The sequence below is a fragment of the Microtus pennsylvanicus genome, chromosome 6, assembly GCF_037038515.1.
Source record: "Microtus pennsylvanicus isolate mMicPen1 chromosome 6, mMicPen1.hap1, whole genome shotgun sequence".
NCBI classification, from domain to species: Eukaryota; Metazoa; Chordata; class Mammalia; order Rodentia; family Cricetidae; genus Microtus; species Microtus pennsylvanicus.
In genome coordinates, this window is record NC_134584.1 from 80522184 (window position 1) to 80540475 (window position 18292).

At 43.9% G+C, this 18292-nt stretch overlaps 1 protein-coding gene across 2 annotated transcripts in view; it reads left to right on the forward strand.

Moving 5' to 3' along the window:
- Positions 1 to 27: 27 nt before the first annotated feature.
- The window catches only part of Anapc10 (anaphase promoting complex subunit 10), a 57885-nt gene continuing 39620 nt past the window's right edge, over positions 28 to 18292 (forward strand). The window contains exons 1-3 of one of the 2 annotated variants that reach the window (XM_075976540.1): positions 28 to 140; positions 1015 to 1141; positions 5660 to 5750. In XM_075976540.1, the coding sequence (XP_075832655.1) occupies positions 1027 to 1141; positions 5660 to 5750 (206 nt within the window). In that variant the 5' untranslated portion in view covers positions 28 to 140; positions 1015 to 1026. The other variant, XM_075976541.1, reaches the window with a different exon arrangement.

Sequence of the window (18292 nt, forward strand, 5' to 3'; positions counted from 1 at the left end):
GCGCCGTGGATGGAAGGTGTGGACGCTTCTGACGTCATTGAGATGCGACTCTTGTCTACTGAGGGAGCCCGGAATCACTGAGCTGCGGTGGGAGTGGCGTGGACCGGCAGGCGCCGCGGAAACGGATTGTGGCAGACCAGGTCTGTACCGAGTTCGAGATCCGCCCTGGCTCTTCCCTGTTCTCGGTGGCGTTGAACTTGCTGTCTCCTCAGGCCTGATGGGTCTGGGGTGGAGCCTTAGCGGACCTGGTGGAGTAGCGGCGTCAGGCAGCGTCCTCAGTCCTGTGCTCAGCTCCTGTGCTCAGCTCCTGCAGTGTTAGTCTTTAAGTCCAGGACCCATTCCTCTCCTAGCCTTTTGTTTCTCCGCCTGGCTGGTCGTTTCAGTCTGTTCCTATGTCGAGATGAGTCCTGTCCCCTCCTCCTCCGGTGGCAGACCATTCAGGGTTTAACGGAATTCATAATGTCTCTGTGATTACTTAGAGGATTCTTGGATGTGGCGGTTATAGGGATAGCTTGGAATCGGAAGGAACGTGGTAAGGAGATGGTCTATAGTTCTATTGGTTCTGTTTAGGATTTACAATAATGTAGAGTAGCCATAACGTTTACCGGAGCAGTTCAACATACTCTCAACTTCCCAAGAAGTTTTTTTCTTCATGTTTTCATACCTTTGCTAGGATTACCAAAAGGTATAAAAGATGAAGGGAATATGAGTGATTATTTTGTCATTAAAGTTTATTTTATTTTATCTTATTTGACATAGGGTCCCTATGTAGTCCTGGAACTGTGTAGAACAAGTTGGCCTTGAACTCCAGTCTTTCTGCTTCTGACTCTGCCTTAGACCACAAGGCTCGGCACTGAGCTTTTGTTTTTACATTTGAAGAAAGATGGTTGAACTCCAGTCTTTCTGCTTCTGACTCTGCCTTAGACCACAAGGCTCGGCACTGAGCTTTTGTTTTTACATTTGAAGAAAGATGGTCAAGTCTAGGAATAATGAATATTGCTTGTTTCTCCGCAGAATAATTTTAAAATGACCACACCGAACAAGACGCCTCCTGGTGCTGATCCTAAGCAGTTGGAAAGGACAGCGACAGTAAGGGAAATCGGGTCCCAAGCTGTTTGGTCACTCTCTTCGTGCAAACCAGGTAAAGCAAAACAAAACTTGGATGCTGTGATAATAATTACTTATAATTTTCTTTTATATATACGTGGCTTTTGGCTTTTTTATTTATTTATTTATTTTAATTTTTGAGACAGGGTTTCTCCGTGTAGTCCTGGCTGTCCTAGAACTTGCTCTGTAAACCAGGCTGGCCTTCAACTCAGAGATCTGGCTGCCTCTGCCTCCCAGGTGCTGGGAATAAAGGCATTGCCCAACCTACTAATAATTTTCTTATGTATTGGACTACCTTTAATTTTGTGTGTGTGTGTAGATATTTTATTTTAATTCTAATGAACTGGGTTCTCATTTATTGTGTAGTTTTCATCCAATTGCATTACTAATATTAATAAGATTTTTAAAATTTTTAGATTTAAGTTTCTTACAAGACTGTCTCCTCCTCCTGTGCCATTTCTACTGTTATTTAGTTGTTTAATTCACATTTTATGCTTGCTGTTCTTTCTGGAAGCATTTAATATTTTTCTCTTTATTCTTGGAGTCGATGTCTTTTGCTAGTATGTGTCAGGGTAGGATATGTGTGTATCTCTTCCCATTTATCTAACCCTTAATTTGATAGGCATTTTCTTCTTTTTTGTAATAATTTAAAAAAGATCAGTGTAAAATTTTCAAAGATCTGCCTGTCTCTGTCTCTCAAGTGCTGGTATTAAAGGCCTGAGGCACCACTACCCAGCTGAAGAATTCTATTATGAATATAGTCCTATAGTATGGAAACTTTTGAGTCTGGCTTCTTTTACATAGTGTAGTATGTTTGTGAGTTTTGCTATTGTAGGTGTTGGTAGGATGTTCCTTTTTTTATTGTCAGTTCACTGATTCTGTGGGAAATCAGTTTGACATAAACTGCAGTGATCTTCAGTTGTTACTGCTGTTATTGAAACCTGGTCATTTTTCTTGGCATAGTTTCTGACTTAGTCAGGGTTACTATTGTTATGATGAAATGCTATGACCAAAAATAAAGTGGGGAAGAAAGGGTTTATTTATTTGGCTTACACTTCTACATCATAGTCCATTATCATCATCAACATTATCATTGTTTCTTTTTCAAGATAGGGTTTCTCTGTGTAGCTTTGGAGCCTATCCTGGACCTAGCTCTTGAAGACCAGGCTGGCCTCGAACTCACTCTGCCTGTCTCTACCTCCCGAGCACTCTAGGTTAAAGGTGTATACCACTGCCCAGTGAGCTTTTCTTTTTCTTTTTTTTAATTTATTTTATATATATGATTGTTTGCCCGCATGTATGTGTATGCACTGTGTGTGTGCCTGATGCCTCTGGGACACATTGGATCCCTTGGAACTGGTGTTATAAATGAATATGACACATGGATGCTGGGAACTGAAGCTGTGTCTTCTGCAAGAGCAGCAAATGTGCTTAACTGCTGATCTGCCTCTCTAGCTATAGGACTTGAGTTTTGATCCCTGGCACCTATGTAAAAATTCTGCTGTGTCAGGGGTGCCTCTACTTCCAGGGCTTGGAAGGCAGAGATAAGAGGATCCTTGGGACTTGCTGGCCAGATAGTCTTGCTGACTTGATGAGCTCCAGGGTCAGTGAGAGACACTATCTTATAAAATAATGAAGAAAGTAATTGAGCAAGACACCTGTCTTAGTTAGGATTTCTATTGCTGCAATGAAACACCATGACCAAAAAGCTAGTTGGAGAGGAAAGCATTTATTTGGCTTCTACTTCCACATCACTGTTCATCACTGAAAGAAGTCAGGATAGGAACTCAAACGGGACAGGAACCTGAAGGCAGAAGCTGATGCAGAGGCCAAGGAGAGAAGCTGCTTACTGGTTTGCTTTTCAGGGCTTGCTCAGTTTGCTTTTTTATGGAACCCAGGACCACCAGCCCAGATATAACACCACCCACCAGAGGCTGGGCCCTCCCTCATTGATGACTAGATGGGAAAATGCCTTACAGCTGGATCACATGGAGTCTCCTTTCTCTCTGATGATTCTAGCTTGTGTCAAGTTGACACACGAAACCTCACAGTAAAACTCCTAACATTGATGCCTGACTTCTACGTTTTTGTGTAACCCTTCACCCATGTGTACATACATACACCAAAATACATATGCATTCAAAATAAAGTAGAGAGCGATAGAGGAAGATACCTAGTATCAACTTCTGGTCTGTGCATGTGCACATATATGCATGAACACATAAAACATGCATGTACACACAAAGAATTTGGATTTGATCAGGCGTTGGTGGTGCACACCTTTAATCCCAGCACTCTGGTATTTGAGGCCAGCCTGGTCTGCAAGAGCTAGTTCCAGGACAGGCTCCAAAGCTACAGAGAAATCCTGTCTCAGAAAACCAAAGGAAAAAAAAAAAGAAAAGAAAAAGAATTTGGATTTTAAGTACAAGGAGAAAGCTCATTGGTTTTGTTTAGCTGAACTGTAAACAGTTGTAGGATACAATTATAGATGAATTCTTTTATGAAGGCTATATTTTTCTGTCTGTCTGTCTTTCTGATGGGGTCTTACTATGTAGTGCTGGCTGGTTTGAAATTCTCTAGTAGATCAGGTTGGCCTCAAACACACACGCTGTCTGCCTGCCTGTGCCTTCCAAGTTCTAGGATTAAGGGTGTGTAACACCACATCTGATAAAGTCAAGGCTCGTGGCTGAGTTACAGTAACCCCCTATCCAGTCTGAAAGTAATTGTGTTTCTAGAGATGCTTAAGAAGAAAATGGCTTGGACATTTAAAATACATCTTTCATGTAACGAATGGTGTCTGCCCTATGGATCCAGACATGCTCTCTTAGTGTGGTAGAGACTTTTAAAGGGTTAATCCAGACCTTGCAAACACATTAAAACTGCAGCTTGTGTCATATTCATTCACATTGTGTTGAACTCAAATCAGTCTGGACTTAATCCAAATATGACCATATACCCCTGATGGAGGGCCAAGAGAAAAAAATGAGTATTTACTAAACAATAACCATAACCACAAAGAATATTGTTTCTTTTTGCCTTGGGACAGTTGTTTTTACTTACGGATGGTTTTATTGCTCATACCCTAGCCCCATCCTTTAGCAGTGTCTGCAGATTGATTGACTGTCATCATGACCATGGGAAGGAGGGAGAGTTGTTGTTTTCTGGGCATCACCTAAGTAGAGGTCAGGACAGCGACCTCATAACAAGGCATTGATGAGTCCAAAAAATGAGTAGTGCCAAGACAAGTATAAGCAGTGCAACCTTAGAGAAGGAGCTGTGACATCTTAGCACGCACCAGAATCATCCAAAAGATTCCTTAAACATACTTTGAGTGAGGCAGGCTCTCAGAATTGCTGATGTTGCAGGTGCAGGGCCGCACTACAGGACCACTGCAACTGGAGAGAGCTCAAGTGTCGAACCCTTTCTCTCTTCCAGAGGACCTGAGTTCAGTTGCCATTTTGTATTGTGCGGCTCACAACCACCTCTAACTCTCACTTCATAGGACCAGTGCCCTCTTCTAGTGTCTGCAAGCAGTAGAACCTTAAAAAGAGAACCACTGAGCCTGTTATGGCTTATAAAAGTTTTTTCCCTCTGAATAATGTTCTTTACCTGGGTACATAATACCTGTCAAAGCCATTAAAACAGATCTGCCATTGTCTTAAAGTTTTTTTTGACTAAGACAACTCAGATACAATAATCACATTGGACACTTAAGAAAGAGGTGACATCAGCATGTGAATTTATGCTCATAATACATTCTGCTTGTGAAAAAAAATGTGGACGTGGAAGCTAGTAATCATACTCAGTGTCCTGGAGGAAAGGTCCAGAATGATCAGTTCTCAAAAGATTATGCTTATTTGTTTTTCCCATTATACTTTAATAAGTAATGTCTTAGAAGCAAATTTCAAATTAGTCTTGAGTTAAAGATTTTTGTTTAATACTTGTTTTGCTTAAGACTAAATACCACTTTATGAAATTCTTTGAGATAAGATAGAAATAAAATTGTAAAACAGGGGGAAAATATAGCCAAAGTGAAATAAGTAGAAGAAACCTTTAACTCAATAGATTGTTTAACAAGGACTCTCTTAAGAACCATGAAATTTAGTTATCTTTACTAGGGAACTTAAAAAGTAGCAAAAAGCTAAGATGGGATAATGAGCCTGCTCAAATCTGCCTATTCTAAAGGCTATCACAGGATGATCATTCTTATGATTAGTTTATAAAAAGGGGAAGAATTTGGATTTGAGAAAATAAGGACTTTATCCCCAGAGATGCCTTTTAAAAAAAAACAGCCACTCAAAATGTTTGTCCTGTGTGTCAAGGGGATTGAACCCAGGGCCTCACATATAAGAAACAAGTGGTCTGACAGTGATCGACACAACCACCCACAAGTGGTATTTCTTGAGCTGAGATCTGAATGAAAGAGTGAAAGAGTTTTGGTTAAGTTTTATATTTTGATAAAGTCTTTATCTGGACAAATATGTATGATAATTTTATGTTTTAAACATATAACTTTTTCATAGAAATTTATTGCCATTTTCACTGTTTCTAGGGTTTGGTGTGGACCAATTACGAGATGACAATCTAGAAACTTACTGGCAATCTGATGGCTCTCAGCCTCATTTAGTGAACATCCAATTCAGGTAATACAGTTTTTACTTTTTTATATACTGTGGGCTATACGTGGATAAGGAAACCGTTTACATAAAATTTAAGGAAATATAGAGATTGAAATATACTTAACTACTGTTAGACTCTAAGTCTTAGAGATTATTATTATTACCATCCAGATTGCAAGCCACTTCAGTGTATTTTGCCCTACCCTTTATGTATTTCTCTTTTCCATGCATGCGTGCGTGTGCATGTGTTGTGTGGTGTGTGTGTAGGGGTGCACATGTACAATGTTGAATTTGCATGCATTGGCCCAAGGTTGATGTTGCATACTTTGCTCAGTTGCTCTGCATCTTTATTTTTTTGAAACAGGGTCTCTCAGTGAACCTGAATTCAGGTCACTACTTTGGCTAAGCCATTGAGGTTCAGGGACCACCTGTCTGCCTTTCCTCCTTCCTCCTCCTCAAGGCTAAAGTGTGTCCTAGGATCTGAACTCGGGTCATCAGGCTTGTGATCAGGCACTTTACCCATGGAGTCATCTCCTTAGTCCTCTTTGTACATTTCTGCTGATACTTTATGATTATGGCTCTCACATAATATGATTCAATTTTAAGAGGTAGAGTCAGAAAAATTATTTTATAGCCTGGTATTAAGCCTTAATATATGATGTTTGTAAGTTCCTTAGGTATGATATTTAGGTAATTTAGGTACTTAGGATATTTGTACTCAACATAGAATCTGTAAGCTTAGTTTTAAAATGACTACTATTTTGGGGATAGGAAAACACCTGTATGTCTGTCTAGTCTTTGGGATTGTTGACTATGAAAACTAGTCAGCCTTGTCGTCACTGCAGTGCATTGTGTGCTCTCCTTGTCTTCACTGCAGTGTGTGCTCTCCTTGTCGTCACTGCAGTGTCCTCTCCTTGTCGTCACTGCAGTGTCCTCTCCTTGTCATCACTGCAGTGTCCTCTCCTTGTCATCACTGCAGTGTGTCCTCTCCTTGTCGTCACTGCAGTGTCCTCTCCTTGTCGTCACTGCAGTGTGTGCTCTCCTTGTCGTCACTGCAGTGTGTGCTGTCCTTGTCATCACTGCAGTGTGTGCTCTCCTTGTCGTCACTGCAGTGTGTGCTCTCCTTGTCGTCACTGCAGTGTCCTCTCCTTGTCGTCACTGCAGTGTCCTCTCCTTGTCGTCACTGCAGTGTCCTCTCCTTGTCATCACTGCAGTGTCCTCTCCTTGTCATCACTGCAGTGTCCTCTCCTTGTCGTCACTGCAGTGTCCTCTCCTTGTCGTCACTGCAGTGTCCTCTCCTTGTCGTCACTGCAGTGTATCCTCTCCTTGTCGTCACTGCAGTGTCCTCTCCTTGTCGTCACTGCAGTGTCCTCTCCTTGTCATCACTGCAGTGTGTGCTCTCCTTGTCGTCACTGCAGTGTGTGCTCTCCTTGTCGTCACTGCAGTGTGTGCTCTCCTTGTCGTCACTGCAGTGTGTGCTCTCCTTGTCGTCACTGCAGTGTCCTCTCCTTGTCGTCACTGCAGTGTGTGCTCTCCTTGTCGTCACTGCAGTGTCCTCTCCTTGTCATCACTGCAGTGTGTGCTCTCCTTGTCGTCACTGCAGTGTGTGCTCTCCTTGTCGTCACTGCAGTGTGTGCTCTCCTTGTCGTCACTGCAGTGTGTCCTCTCCTTGTCGTCACTGCAGTGTCCTCTCCTTGTCGTCACTGCAGTGTCCTCTCCTTGTCGTCACTGCAGTGTATCCTCTCCTTGTCGTCACTGCAGTGTGTGCTCTCCTTGTCATCACTGCAGTGTCCTCTCCTTGTCATCACTGCAGCGTCCTCTCCTTGTCGTCACTGCAGTGTCCTCTCCTTGTCGTCACTGCAGTGTCCTCTCCTTGTCGTCACTGCAGCGTCCTCTCCTTGTCGTCACTGCAGTGTGTGCTCTCCTTGTCGTCACTGCAGTGTGTGCTCTCCTTGTCGTCACTGCAGTGTGTCCTCTCCTTGTCGTCACTGCAGTGTGTGCTCTCCTTGTCATCACTGCAGCGTCCTCTCCTTGTCGTCACTGCAGTGTCCTCTCCTTGTCGTCACTGCAGTGTGTGCTCTCCTTGTCGTCACTGCAGTGTCCTCTCCTTGTCGTCACTGCAGTGTGTGCTCTCCTTGTCGTCACTGCAGTGTGTGCTCTCCTTGTCATCACTGCAGTGTCCTCTCCTTGTCGTCACTGCAGTGTCCTCTCCTTGTCGTCACTGCAGTGTGTGCTCTCCTTGTCATCACTGCAGTGTGTGCTCTCCTTGTCATCACTGCAGCGTCCTCTCCTTGTCGTCACTGCAGCGTCCTCTCCTTGTCGTCACTGCAGCGTCCTCTCCTTGTCGTCACTGCAGCGTCCTCTCCTTGTCGTCACTGCAGCGTCCTCTCCTTGTCATCACTGCAGTGTCCTCTCCTTGTCGTCACTGCAGTGTCCTCTCCTTGTCGTCACTGCAGTGTGTGCTCTCCTTGTCGTCACTGCAGTGTGTGCTCTCCTTGTCGTCACTGCAGTGTCCTCTCCTTGTCGTCACTGCAGTGTGTGCTCTCCTTGTTGCACTGCAGTGTGTGCTCTCCTTGTCATCACTGCAGTGTGTGCTCTCCTTGTCATCACTGCAGCGTCCTCTCCTTGTCATCACTGCAGCGTCCTCTCCTTGTCGTCACTGCAGCGTCCTCTCCTTGTCGTCACTGCAGCGTCCTCTCCTTGTCGTCACTGCAGTGTCCTCTCCTTGTCATCACTGCAGCGTCCTCTCCTTGTCGTCACTGCAGTGTGTGCTCTCCTTGTCATCACTGCAGTGTGTGCTCTCCTTGTCGTCACTGCAGTGTGTGCTCTCCTTGTCGTCACTGCAGTGTCCTCTCCTTGTCGTCACTGCAGTGTGTGCTCTCCTTGTCGTCACTGCAGTGTCCTCTCCTTGTCGTCACTGCAGTGTCCTCTCCTTGTCGTCACTGCAGTGTGTGCTCTCCTTGTCGTCACTGCAGTGTGTGCTCTCCTTGTCGTCACTGCAGTGTCCTCTCCTTGTCGTCACTGCAGTGTGTGCTCTCCTTGTCGTCACTGCAGTGTGTGCTCTCCTTGTCGTCACTGCAGTGTCCTCTCCTTGTCGTCACTGCAGTGTGTGCTCTCCTTGTCGTCACTGCAGTGTCCTCTCCTTGTCGTCACTGCAGTGTGTGCTCTCCTTGTCGTCACTGCAGTGTGTGCTCTCCTTGTCGTCACTGCAGTGTCCTCTCCTTGTCGTCACTGCAGTGTCCTCTCCTTGTCGTCACTGCAGTGTGTGCTCTCCTTGTCGTCACTGCAGTGTCCTCTCCTTGTCGTCACTGCAGTGTGTGCTCTCCTTGTCGTCACTGCAGTGTCCTCTCCTTGTCGTCACTGCAGTGTCCTCTCCTTGTCGTCACTGCAGTGTCCTCTCCTTGTCGTCACTGCAGTGTGTGCTCTCCTTGTCGTCACTGCAGTGTCCTCTCCTTGTCGTCACTGCAGTGTGTGCTCTCCTTGTCGTCACTGCAGTGTCCTCTCCTTGTCGTCACTGCAGTGTGTGCTCTCCTTGTCGTCACTGCAGTGTCCTCTCCTTGTCGTCACTGCAGTGTGTGCTCTCCTTGTCGTCACTGCAGTGTCCTCTCCTTGTCGTCACTGCAGTGTGTGCTCTCCTTGTCGTCACTGCAGTGTCCTCTCCTTGTCATCACTGCAGTGTCCTCTCCTTGTCATCACTGCAGTGTCCTCTCCTTGTCGTCACTGCAGTGTGTGCTCTCCTTGTCGTCACTGCAGTGTGTGCTCTCCTTGTCGTCACTGCAGTGTGTGCTCTCCTTGTCGTCACTGCAGTGTGTCCTCTCCTTGTCATCACTGCAGTGTGTCCTCTCCTTGTCATCACTGCAGTGTCCTCTCCTTGTCGTCACTGCAGTGTGTGCTCTCCTTGTCATCACTGCAGTGTCCTCTCCTTGTCGTCACTGCAGTGTCCTCTCCTTGTCATCACTGCAGTGTCCTCTCCTTGTCATCACTGCAGCGTCCTCTCCTTGTCGTCACTGCAGTGTCCTCTCCTTGTCATCACTGCAGTGTCCTCTCCTTGTCATCACTGCAGTGTCCTCTCCTTGTCATCACTGCAGTGTCCTCTCCTTGTCATCACTGCAGTGTCCTCTCCTTGTCATCACTGCAGCGTCCTCTCCTTGTCGTCACTGCAGTGTGTGCTCTCCTTGTCGTCACTGCAGTGTGTGCTCTCCTTGTCGTCACTGCAGTGTGTGCTCTCCTTGTCATCACTGCAGTGTGTGCTCTCCTTGTCATCACTGCAGTGTGTGCTCTCCTTGTCATCACTGCAGCGTCCTCTCCTTGTCGTCACTGCAGTGTGTCCTCTCCTTGTCGTCACTGCAGTGTCCTCTCCTTGTCGTCACTGCAGTGTCCTCTCCTTGTCATCACTGCATTTTGTGCTCTTCTTGTCGTCACTGCATTTTGTGCTCTTCTTGTCGTCACTGCCGTATATGTATACTCTACCATCATAAAATGTTACATTTTTAGGTGCTTCCTTCTATTGCTGTATGGTACAAATCTTTTGAGTAGATAGTAAATATTTGAATCTTGTGGTCCCTCTGGTTTCCATTTCACCTATGTAGTTCTGCCATTACAGCACCAAACAGCCAAATACCAATGCATAAATGACTGAATGTCGTGCCTCTGGTTAAACTTTATCCCGTACAAAGAGATGTGAGGCAGGGGGTGGGCACTATTCTAGGTTGTAATATGTATATGCCAGCAATAGTAGTTATCTTTTTTAAGGGTTAAGGTTGTAGCTACTGCCGGGTATGGTAGCACACATCTTTAATCCCAGCACTTGGGAGACAGAGGTGGGAGGATCTCTGTGTCTTTGAGGCCAACGTGATATACAGAGTGAATTCCAGGACAGCCAAGTTTACAAAGAGAAACCCTGACTCAATCTCCCCTCCCCAAATCCTGCTACTTTACCAAATGATTACCCATCTGTATTTACTTCCCTTATCAGTGAAACCATGTGGCTGATGAGAAGCAGCTTACAGTCTCACAGTTTGAGAGTACAGCCTGTTATAGTGGAGACAGCACAGTGGTGGAAATGGTTTGTGGCTTAGGAAACAAGGAAGCTGACACTGGGAGGAAGTGAGGTCAAGTTATAAATTTAAAGGCTAATAGATCCTCCAGCCCTCACTTCAATTAACTATTTCCTCTAGTGAGTCTCACCTTGTTGTAGTAAGAACGGCGGGCTGTGTCTCCAGCACCCCGGCCGCCTGGCTAGCTTATGCCCCGAAATAATTACATGGAAACTATATTTTTTTAAACACTGCTTGGCCCACTAGCTCTAGCCTCTTAACCCATTTCTAATAATCTATGTAGCCCACAAGGTGGCTTACCAGGGAGATTCTAGCCTACGTCTATCCTGGGTCGGAGCTTCATTGCGTGTGCCTCAGAGAGCAGAGCTATCACGTCTACCCGGGAGAGGGGAGCATGGCGTCTCTCTCTGAGGCGTCTTACCTCACTTCCTCTTCCTCCCAGCATTCTGTTCTGTTTACTCCTCCCACCTATGTTTTAACCTATGAGGGCCAAGCAGTTTCTTTATTGCTTAACCAATGAAATCAACAGATTGATATATGACGCTCCCACATCATCACCTTTCAATAATTCTGCTAGCCAGAGAAATGAACCTCTAAGGGACGTTTCCCATTTGACTACTGGGTCCTTAGGCTCATGGCCATCTCATTATGTAAAATGCATTCAGTTTGTCTTCAGATTTTCAGTAGTCCCACAGTTATTCCACTGTTCAAAATCCCAATTCAGAGTCTGTTCTGAGACTCAGGGCAAGCTGTAAACTCATGTAAGAGTGTGTGTGCGTACGATTTTAGCATACCGTGGCACAGGGTAAACATTCCCATTTGAAAAGAGACAAACAGAAGCATAGCCAGGAAAGATAAGTTTAAGCAAGACCAAAACTCAGCAGAGTAAACACTGAAATTTGCAGCTTCATGCCCATCATCTGGGCTCCATGGGCTTGGAGAGGTCCACCTATTTATACTTAGGGGTGCACAGCATTCATGTCTTCTCTTTTAGGCTTGTTCCATGCAATGCCTGCTGCTTTTCTTTGATGTTTGTGTTTCTGGTTTCTCTAATATCTTTGGTTTCCATTGCAGATTAGATTTTGTCCTTCACAGCTTTACATAGTTCACTCATCAGACTAAGTCCTAGAGTTTTCAATGGGTGAGATCTTACTCAAGCCACCTTTTCTAATGTCCCAGTGTAGAACCCAAGGTTTCTCTGTAATGGTGCTATTCTCTCATCAGTAACAGCTACTTTATCTGAACCTGCTCTGACTTCTGCTTCCGCTGGGTTCAAGTTTTTTTCCTTGCTGTGATGATTTGAATGATATTGACCCCCCTCCCCTATAGGCTAATGTACTTGAATTCAGTCCCCAGTTAGTAGAATTGTTTGGGAAGAATTAGGAGGTGTGGCCCTGTTAGAGGAGATGAAAACTTATTGAAAAGGTATGTTATTATGTGTGCTTTGAAGTTTCAAAAGTCCACGCTGGCCTTTTCTGTTTGCCTGCTTACAGATGATGATGTAAGCTCTCAGCCCCATGATGCCATGACAATCATGGACTATCTCTCTGAAACTTTAATCAAGATTGCAATAAAATGCTTTTTTTTAATAACTGTTGCTTTGGCTCTAATGTCTTCACGGCAGTACAACAGTGACTCAGACAACTGCCAAAGTATATACTTCTGTCCACAGCTTCAACTGGGCTCATATTCTTTTTCCTCTCCATTTTCTCTGTTTTCTCACTGCAAATGTGGGAAAATGCAGTAAGCAATAAACAGGCCACAGCTTGAATGTTATGATGTAGTAACTTTTCCTTTACTGAGCAGTCTTCATTGTCCTTTTGATTGGGTTTAGAATTGCTGTCCTGTATAGTTTAATGTCAGCTTGATACAAGCTACGTTTATCTAAAAAGAGGGGAGCCTCAATTGAGAAAATACCTCCATTAGATCTGGCTGGAAGACATTTTCTTAATTAGTGTTAGTTATTGGAGGGCCCAGTGCGTGGTAGCATCCCTGGGCTGGTGGTCCTGGGTTCTGTAAGAAAGCAGGCTGAGCAAGCCATGTGAAGCAAGCCTGTAAGCAGCTCCACTCCATGGCCTCTGCATCAGCTACTGCCTCCAGATTTCTGCCCTGCTTAAGTTCCTGGCCTCACTGCTTTTGATGATGAACTATTATATGGAATTGTGAGTGAAATAAACCCTTTCCTCCCCAAGTTGCTTTGGTCACGGTGTTTCATCACAGCAGTAAGACAGTTCCCTAGGATACACACTTTTGGGTGTGACTGTGAGGACATTTCCAAAGAGTTTACCGGAAGAGGCAAGATTCACCTTGAATGTTGTTGGCTGATCCCATGGCTTAGGGACCTAAACTGAGTAAAAGAGAAAGGAGAAAGCCAAAGGAGTGCCATCATTTCCCATTCTTTGCTTCTACGCGAATGCGAACTAGCAATCTCATGTGTACAGTAAGAGGGACAACTGGGGCAGGAAACCGACAATCACTGAGCACCCCGACTCTGAACCCAGAGTCAAAGAAACACACCCTGTATTTGAGACCTGAGCCAGGGAGAGAAACATCTTTACAAAGAAACATGTCTCAGGAGTAAAAGACATGTGCCCTGGCTCTGAAACTAGTGTCAAAGAAACACACTTTGTCCCTAGAATCAGAGCCAGTGAAAGAAATATGCCCTGGTCCTAATATTAGAGTAAAAAAAAACTAAAAAGAACCAGGGAAAGAAACACAGTTTTGCCATGAAGTCAGAGCCATCTCTGTCCCCTGACCAGCTAAACTGACCAATCCCTGAACAGGGAAAAATGAACCAATCCCCTTTTTCCTGGGAAGACTCCGCCTCTAGGAAGCCCTATATAAGCATCTCCACTACTTCAATTGAGAGCTGCTGTTAAGTGGACTCCTTTCTATAAAGAGTCTGACCTTTATTCGCTGGCGCAGAGTAGAAGAACCTGGCTTGGGAAGTCCCTTAGGGGACTGAGCTGAAAAACCTTGCTGAGACACTCCCTAGGGGACCTCAGCAAAGCAGAGCAGAACAGAACAGAAGAACCTTGCTAGGATGCTCCTTAAGGGGGCTGAGCAAGGCCAGCTGAGGAAAAGTAACAACTTTTCCCTGGAGCAGGAGGAGATTGCTATATTTCTGCAGGGGGCTTCCCCTAGCACAGTGCTAGCAGAAGAAACATCTTGGGCTGGAGAAGAAGCAGATAGATAGCTCTGCTAGGATGTTCCTGTAAGGGAACAGAGCAGAACCCAGCTGTAGCTGCTGTCCAGGAGAGGAGCAGGATTCCTGTATCCTGAAGGGAGACCATCCCCCACTGCACCTCAACTTCAGGTAGCGCAGCTTACTGTTAGTCAGGACACTTTTCCTCCAGTGCTGCGCTGTCCCATTGCAGCTCCAGCCTCCAGAGCTGTCCCATTGCAGCTCCAGCCTCCAGAGCTGTCCTGTTGCGGCTCTACCCCTCCAGAGCTGTCCTGTTGCGGCTCTATCCCTCCAGAGCTGTCCTGTTGCGGCTCTACCCCTCCAGAGCTGTCCTGTTGCGGCTCTACCCCCCCTCCAGAGCTGTCCTATTGTGGCTCTACCCCTCCAGAGCTGTCCTATTGTGGCTCTACCCCTCCAGAGCTGTCCTGTTGCAGTCTAAGTATATCCTGGCTTAGTATAGCCCAATAAGTCAGGCTATCCCAATACCACTACTGTACCTCATTCCCCTACATCATCTCCTGTTGCCATAGCCATAAGCCATTCCTAGTGTCATTCAGTCCCTCCATGATGGACTATGCCTTTAAAACATGGTCAGAATACTTCTTCCTCTGTTTCTTGTCAGGTAATTAGTTCCCAACAATGAGAAAAATAACTGATACCTCATTTATTTCATTTAATCTTTGTTGGGGAATATTATTTTCAGGTGTGTGACTTTTGTTTATGCTGCCTTTGTTTAACTCTGTGAAGCTGTGTCGCTGTGCCTGTCAAAAATAACTGGTGGTCTAATAAAGAGCTGAACAATAGCAAGGCAGGAGCAAGGATAAGCAGGGCTAGCAGGCAGAGAGAATAAATAGAAGGAGAAATCTGAGGGAAGAAAGACAATGAAGAATGAGAGAACAAGGGGAGGAGGACCTCAGGGGACAGCCGCCCAGCCATACAGTACACCACAGAGAAAGAAGCAACGAAAGGGAAAAGCCCAGAGGCAAAAGAAAGTTGGGATAATTTAAGAAAAGCTGGCTAGCAACAAGCCAAGATAAGGCCGGGCATTCATAAAGAGTAATAAACCTCCATGTGTGTGATTTATTTAGGAGCCGGGTGGTAGGCCCCCCCAAAGAGTTTAAAAAGCCAAAAGAGTAAAATATCACACAATAAACCTTTATAATTTATTAGAGATTTAGATAAAACCAGGGTCATATAGTAAGTGGTAGAATTACAATTTGAACATAAGTTCTCTGTTTTCAGATCCTGTGCCTTTAACTTCCTATCCTATAAATATGAGATAAATTGCTGGTCAAGGAATACAAACATGTTAGCTTAAAAGTTCAATATTGAACATCCAAATTTAATTGTATTGTAATACTAGAATTTGTTTTGTAAATTTCATTCTATACTGTGTACTGAAAAAACCATAAAATTGTTTACACATTATATTCCTTGAATAGCTTTATTGTCATATACTTTTATCTCACTGAGAATTTAAATATTTAATAGATTTTATACACACACACACACACCTACTTTGTAACCTACACAATCTCCTAGGATGTAGGTTCAATCATTTTTCTCATTATTAGAATCAAATGTTTAATATTTTGAGGTACCTCCATACTATTTTCCATAGCAAATGCCCTACTTTATATTCTCTTGGACATTTTATATAAGCTCCCCCCCCATTACATCAGCATCTGTGGTTTTCTTTTTAAAAATAATGATGCTGTTAATGCATGTGAAGTAATATCACATAGCTTTGATTCTCACTTCCCGGTGGGTTAGTTATTTCAGCTATAATACCTGGCAGGAGTAATTTTGGCTCACAGTCCTGTCAGAGGTTAAAGGCCATCGGGTAAGGAAGACACGGTGGCAAAAGCTCTTCATATTTTTATAGATCAGAAATATAGACAAGGTTTATATTCAAAGGTTTACCTCAGAGGCACATCCCTGTCAGCCAAGCCCTATGTCCTAAATACTCTATAACCCCCCAAACAGTGACACCAGCTGGGAACCAGGTGTTTCACACACATGAGCCTGTGAGGGTCATCTGATAGTCAGACCATAACACCTATTGATTTGTGATGCTAAGCATCTTGTGTACTTACTGGCCATTTGTATGTCTCCTTTGAAGGATTGCTCTTCAAATAATTTTTTGCCTATTTTTATATTATTTTTTTTGTAGAGTTGTAAAATTCTTTATATACCCTGCTGCAGATACTCTGTCTTTTTGTATTAAGACAGAAGCAATCATAGAAAATATGTAAACAAATATTTCTTTAAGTAAAAAGTAAATGGCACACACATTGACCTGCACTTATAAGCTATAGCTTGTCAGTCCTGTTCTGGGACAGCTGTTTGCAAATATTTTGATCTTTATGCCTACAGTAAATCTTTATTTAGGACTTCAACAATATTTTGTTTATTTTTATACTTGCCATATTAGGAATTACAATAAATTTAGTCATTCATTAAAACTTAGCAGGAATACTCTATTATATATTAGTATACGTAACAGCTCTATAAAAATGGTTGTTTCTTCCCGGACTGTAAAGAATGTTATTTTGCTTGTTTGTGAACCTCTAACCTCTTTGTTCTCTGACTTAAGGCACCTGGGTTCTCATTTATGCTGCTTCACTAAGGCTTTTTCAGAATCCTTCTGGATACAGTGTGCTATTCGAGGCTACTCAGAAAGGTGGAGCACACATTAGCATTAACAAGAGAATACCTCTAACATTCCTGCTCTCGCCATACAAGTTCTCAATCTTTCTTCAATGGTGTTTCTTTTGGGCAAAATTAGCATTACAATTTTACAATTACATTAACAAGGTTTGGTCTCTCTAGGGTCTCAAATAAATCTGAATATTTGAAGAGAACTTTTCTTTCGGTTTTTGAGAATTTTAACCATGCCTGGCTCTCATTGCCTAAGAGCATTTGACTTGCTGTTCTCCTGCCATTGCTCTCCCAACAGTTATTCTTTACCTATGTCTTTGTGGACTTGTATCTCCTCCCTGCCTGCTCATATGGGTTCCATGCAGATTTCATCTGCTGCCCCCATTCATAGTTCTTTTGTCATTAGTGTGGTGATACTGCTAGGTTTTGTTTTGTTTGTTTTTCTGTTTTTCAAGACAGTTTCTTTATGCAGTCCTAACTGTAGACCAGGCTGGCTTTAAACCCAGAGATCTGCCTGCCTCTGCCTCCTGAGTGCTGGGATTAAACTTCATGGCAAGTTTTGGATTCTTAACCAGATGAGAGATTATTTAGGAGTCAGCAGGTGCAGGACAAAGTATCACTTGCTAGAAGCTCATTACCACACTAACTGCACCACACCTTCAGTTATGTGTATTCAGTAACATCGAACCCTGGAATTAAAGGCTTACTCATCCATTTGTAGCTAACCAGATAGGCTTGGTTTTAATTGTATGGACTGAAGGAACAAAGGAAATGCTTGCTTCTTGCCCAAAGCTATTGCTTTGGAGAAAGTGTTTTAATAGGTCGGAGGAAAGAGGGAAGTCAGGAATGATATTTATGTCAGTCAGAAACAGGGAAGCATTTCTCTCTTTCCCTTCTACCGGTGTTTCCTAGGAGATTAACAAGGTACTTGGTATGCAGTAGGTGTTCACTCATTGCACCATAGTTAGAGTGATGATCTGAGTGTCCAGCATCTTCCCTGTGATGTAGTCTGTACATTTTATCTTCCCGTGTGTGTTATTTCAGAAACAATATGGTTTTTCTGTAGTATTACTGCTTTTTGAGTCAGTATGAGGCAGAATTTAGTAGTTTAAAAAAAAGACTTTGCTGTGCCTTGTAGAGTAGTAGTTTTAACTCCAGCCACAGTAGCAGTTTCTTCTGCAGATGTAATACAACTGTGTGTTTAGCATAAATTACACCTGTCCTCGCCAGGTGCTAGGACGCACGCCTTTAATCCCAGCACTCAGGAGGCAGAGGCAGGTGAACTCTGTGAGTTTGAGGCCAGCCTGGTCTACAAGAGCTAGTTCCAGGGCAGGCACCAAAGCTTCTGGGAAACCATGTCTCGAAAAACCAAGAAAAATATGTGTAGCTGTCATTTTTGGAGATTAATAAGCTTCAAGAAAAGAAGTATGATTTAGCTCAAATGTAAGTAACTATAAATATCAGCTCATCACTATAAACTGATAACAGTCAATGGGTGTTGAGCAAACTACATACAGTTAATTAAAATTAAATTAGAAGTTATTGGAGGAAGGAAGAGAGCACGTGTCTGGACGTGGCGCAGCAGGTGTTCAGTGCAGCGACAGGGAGTAGAATGAAGGTCTGCTCATCCCACCTCTCTCTCCAAGACTAGGACTGGCATTCCA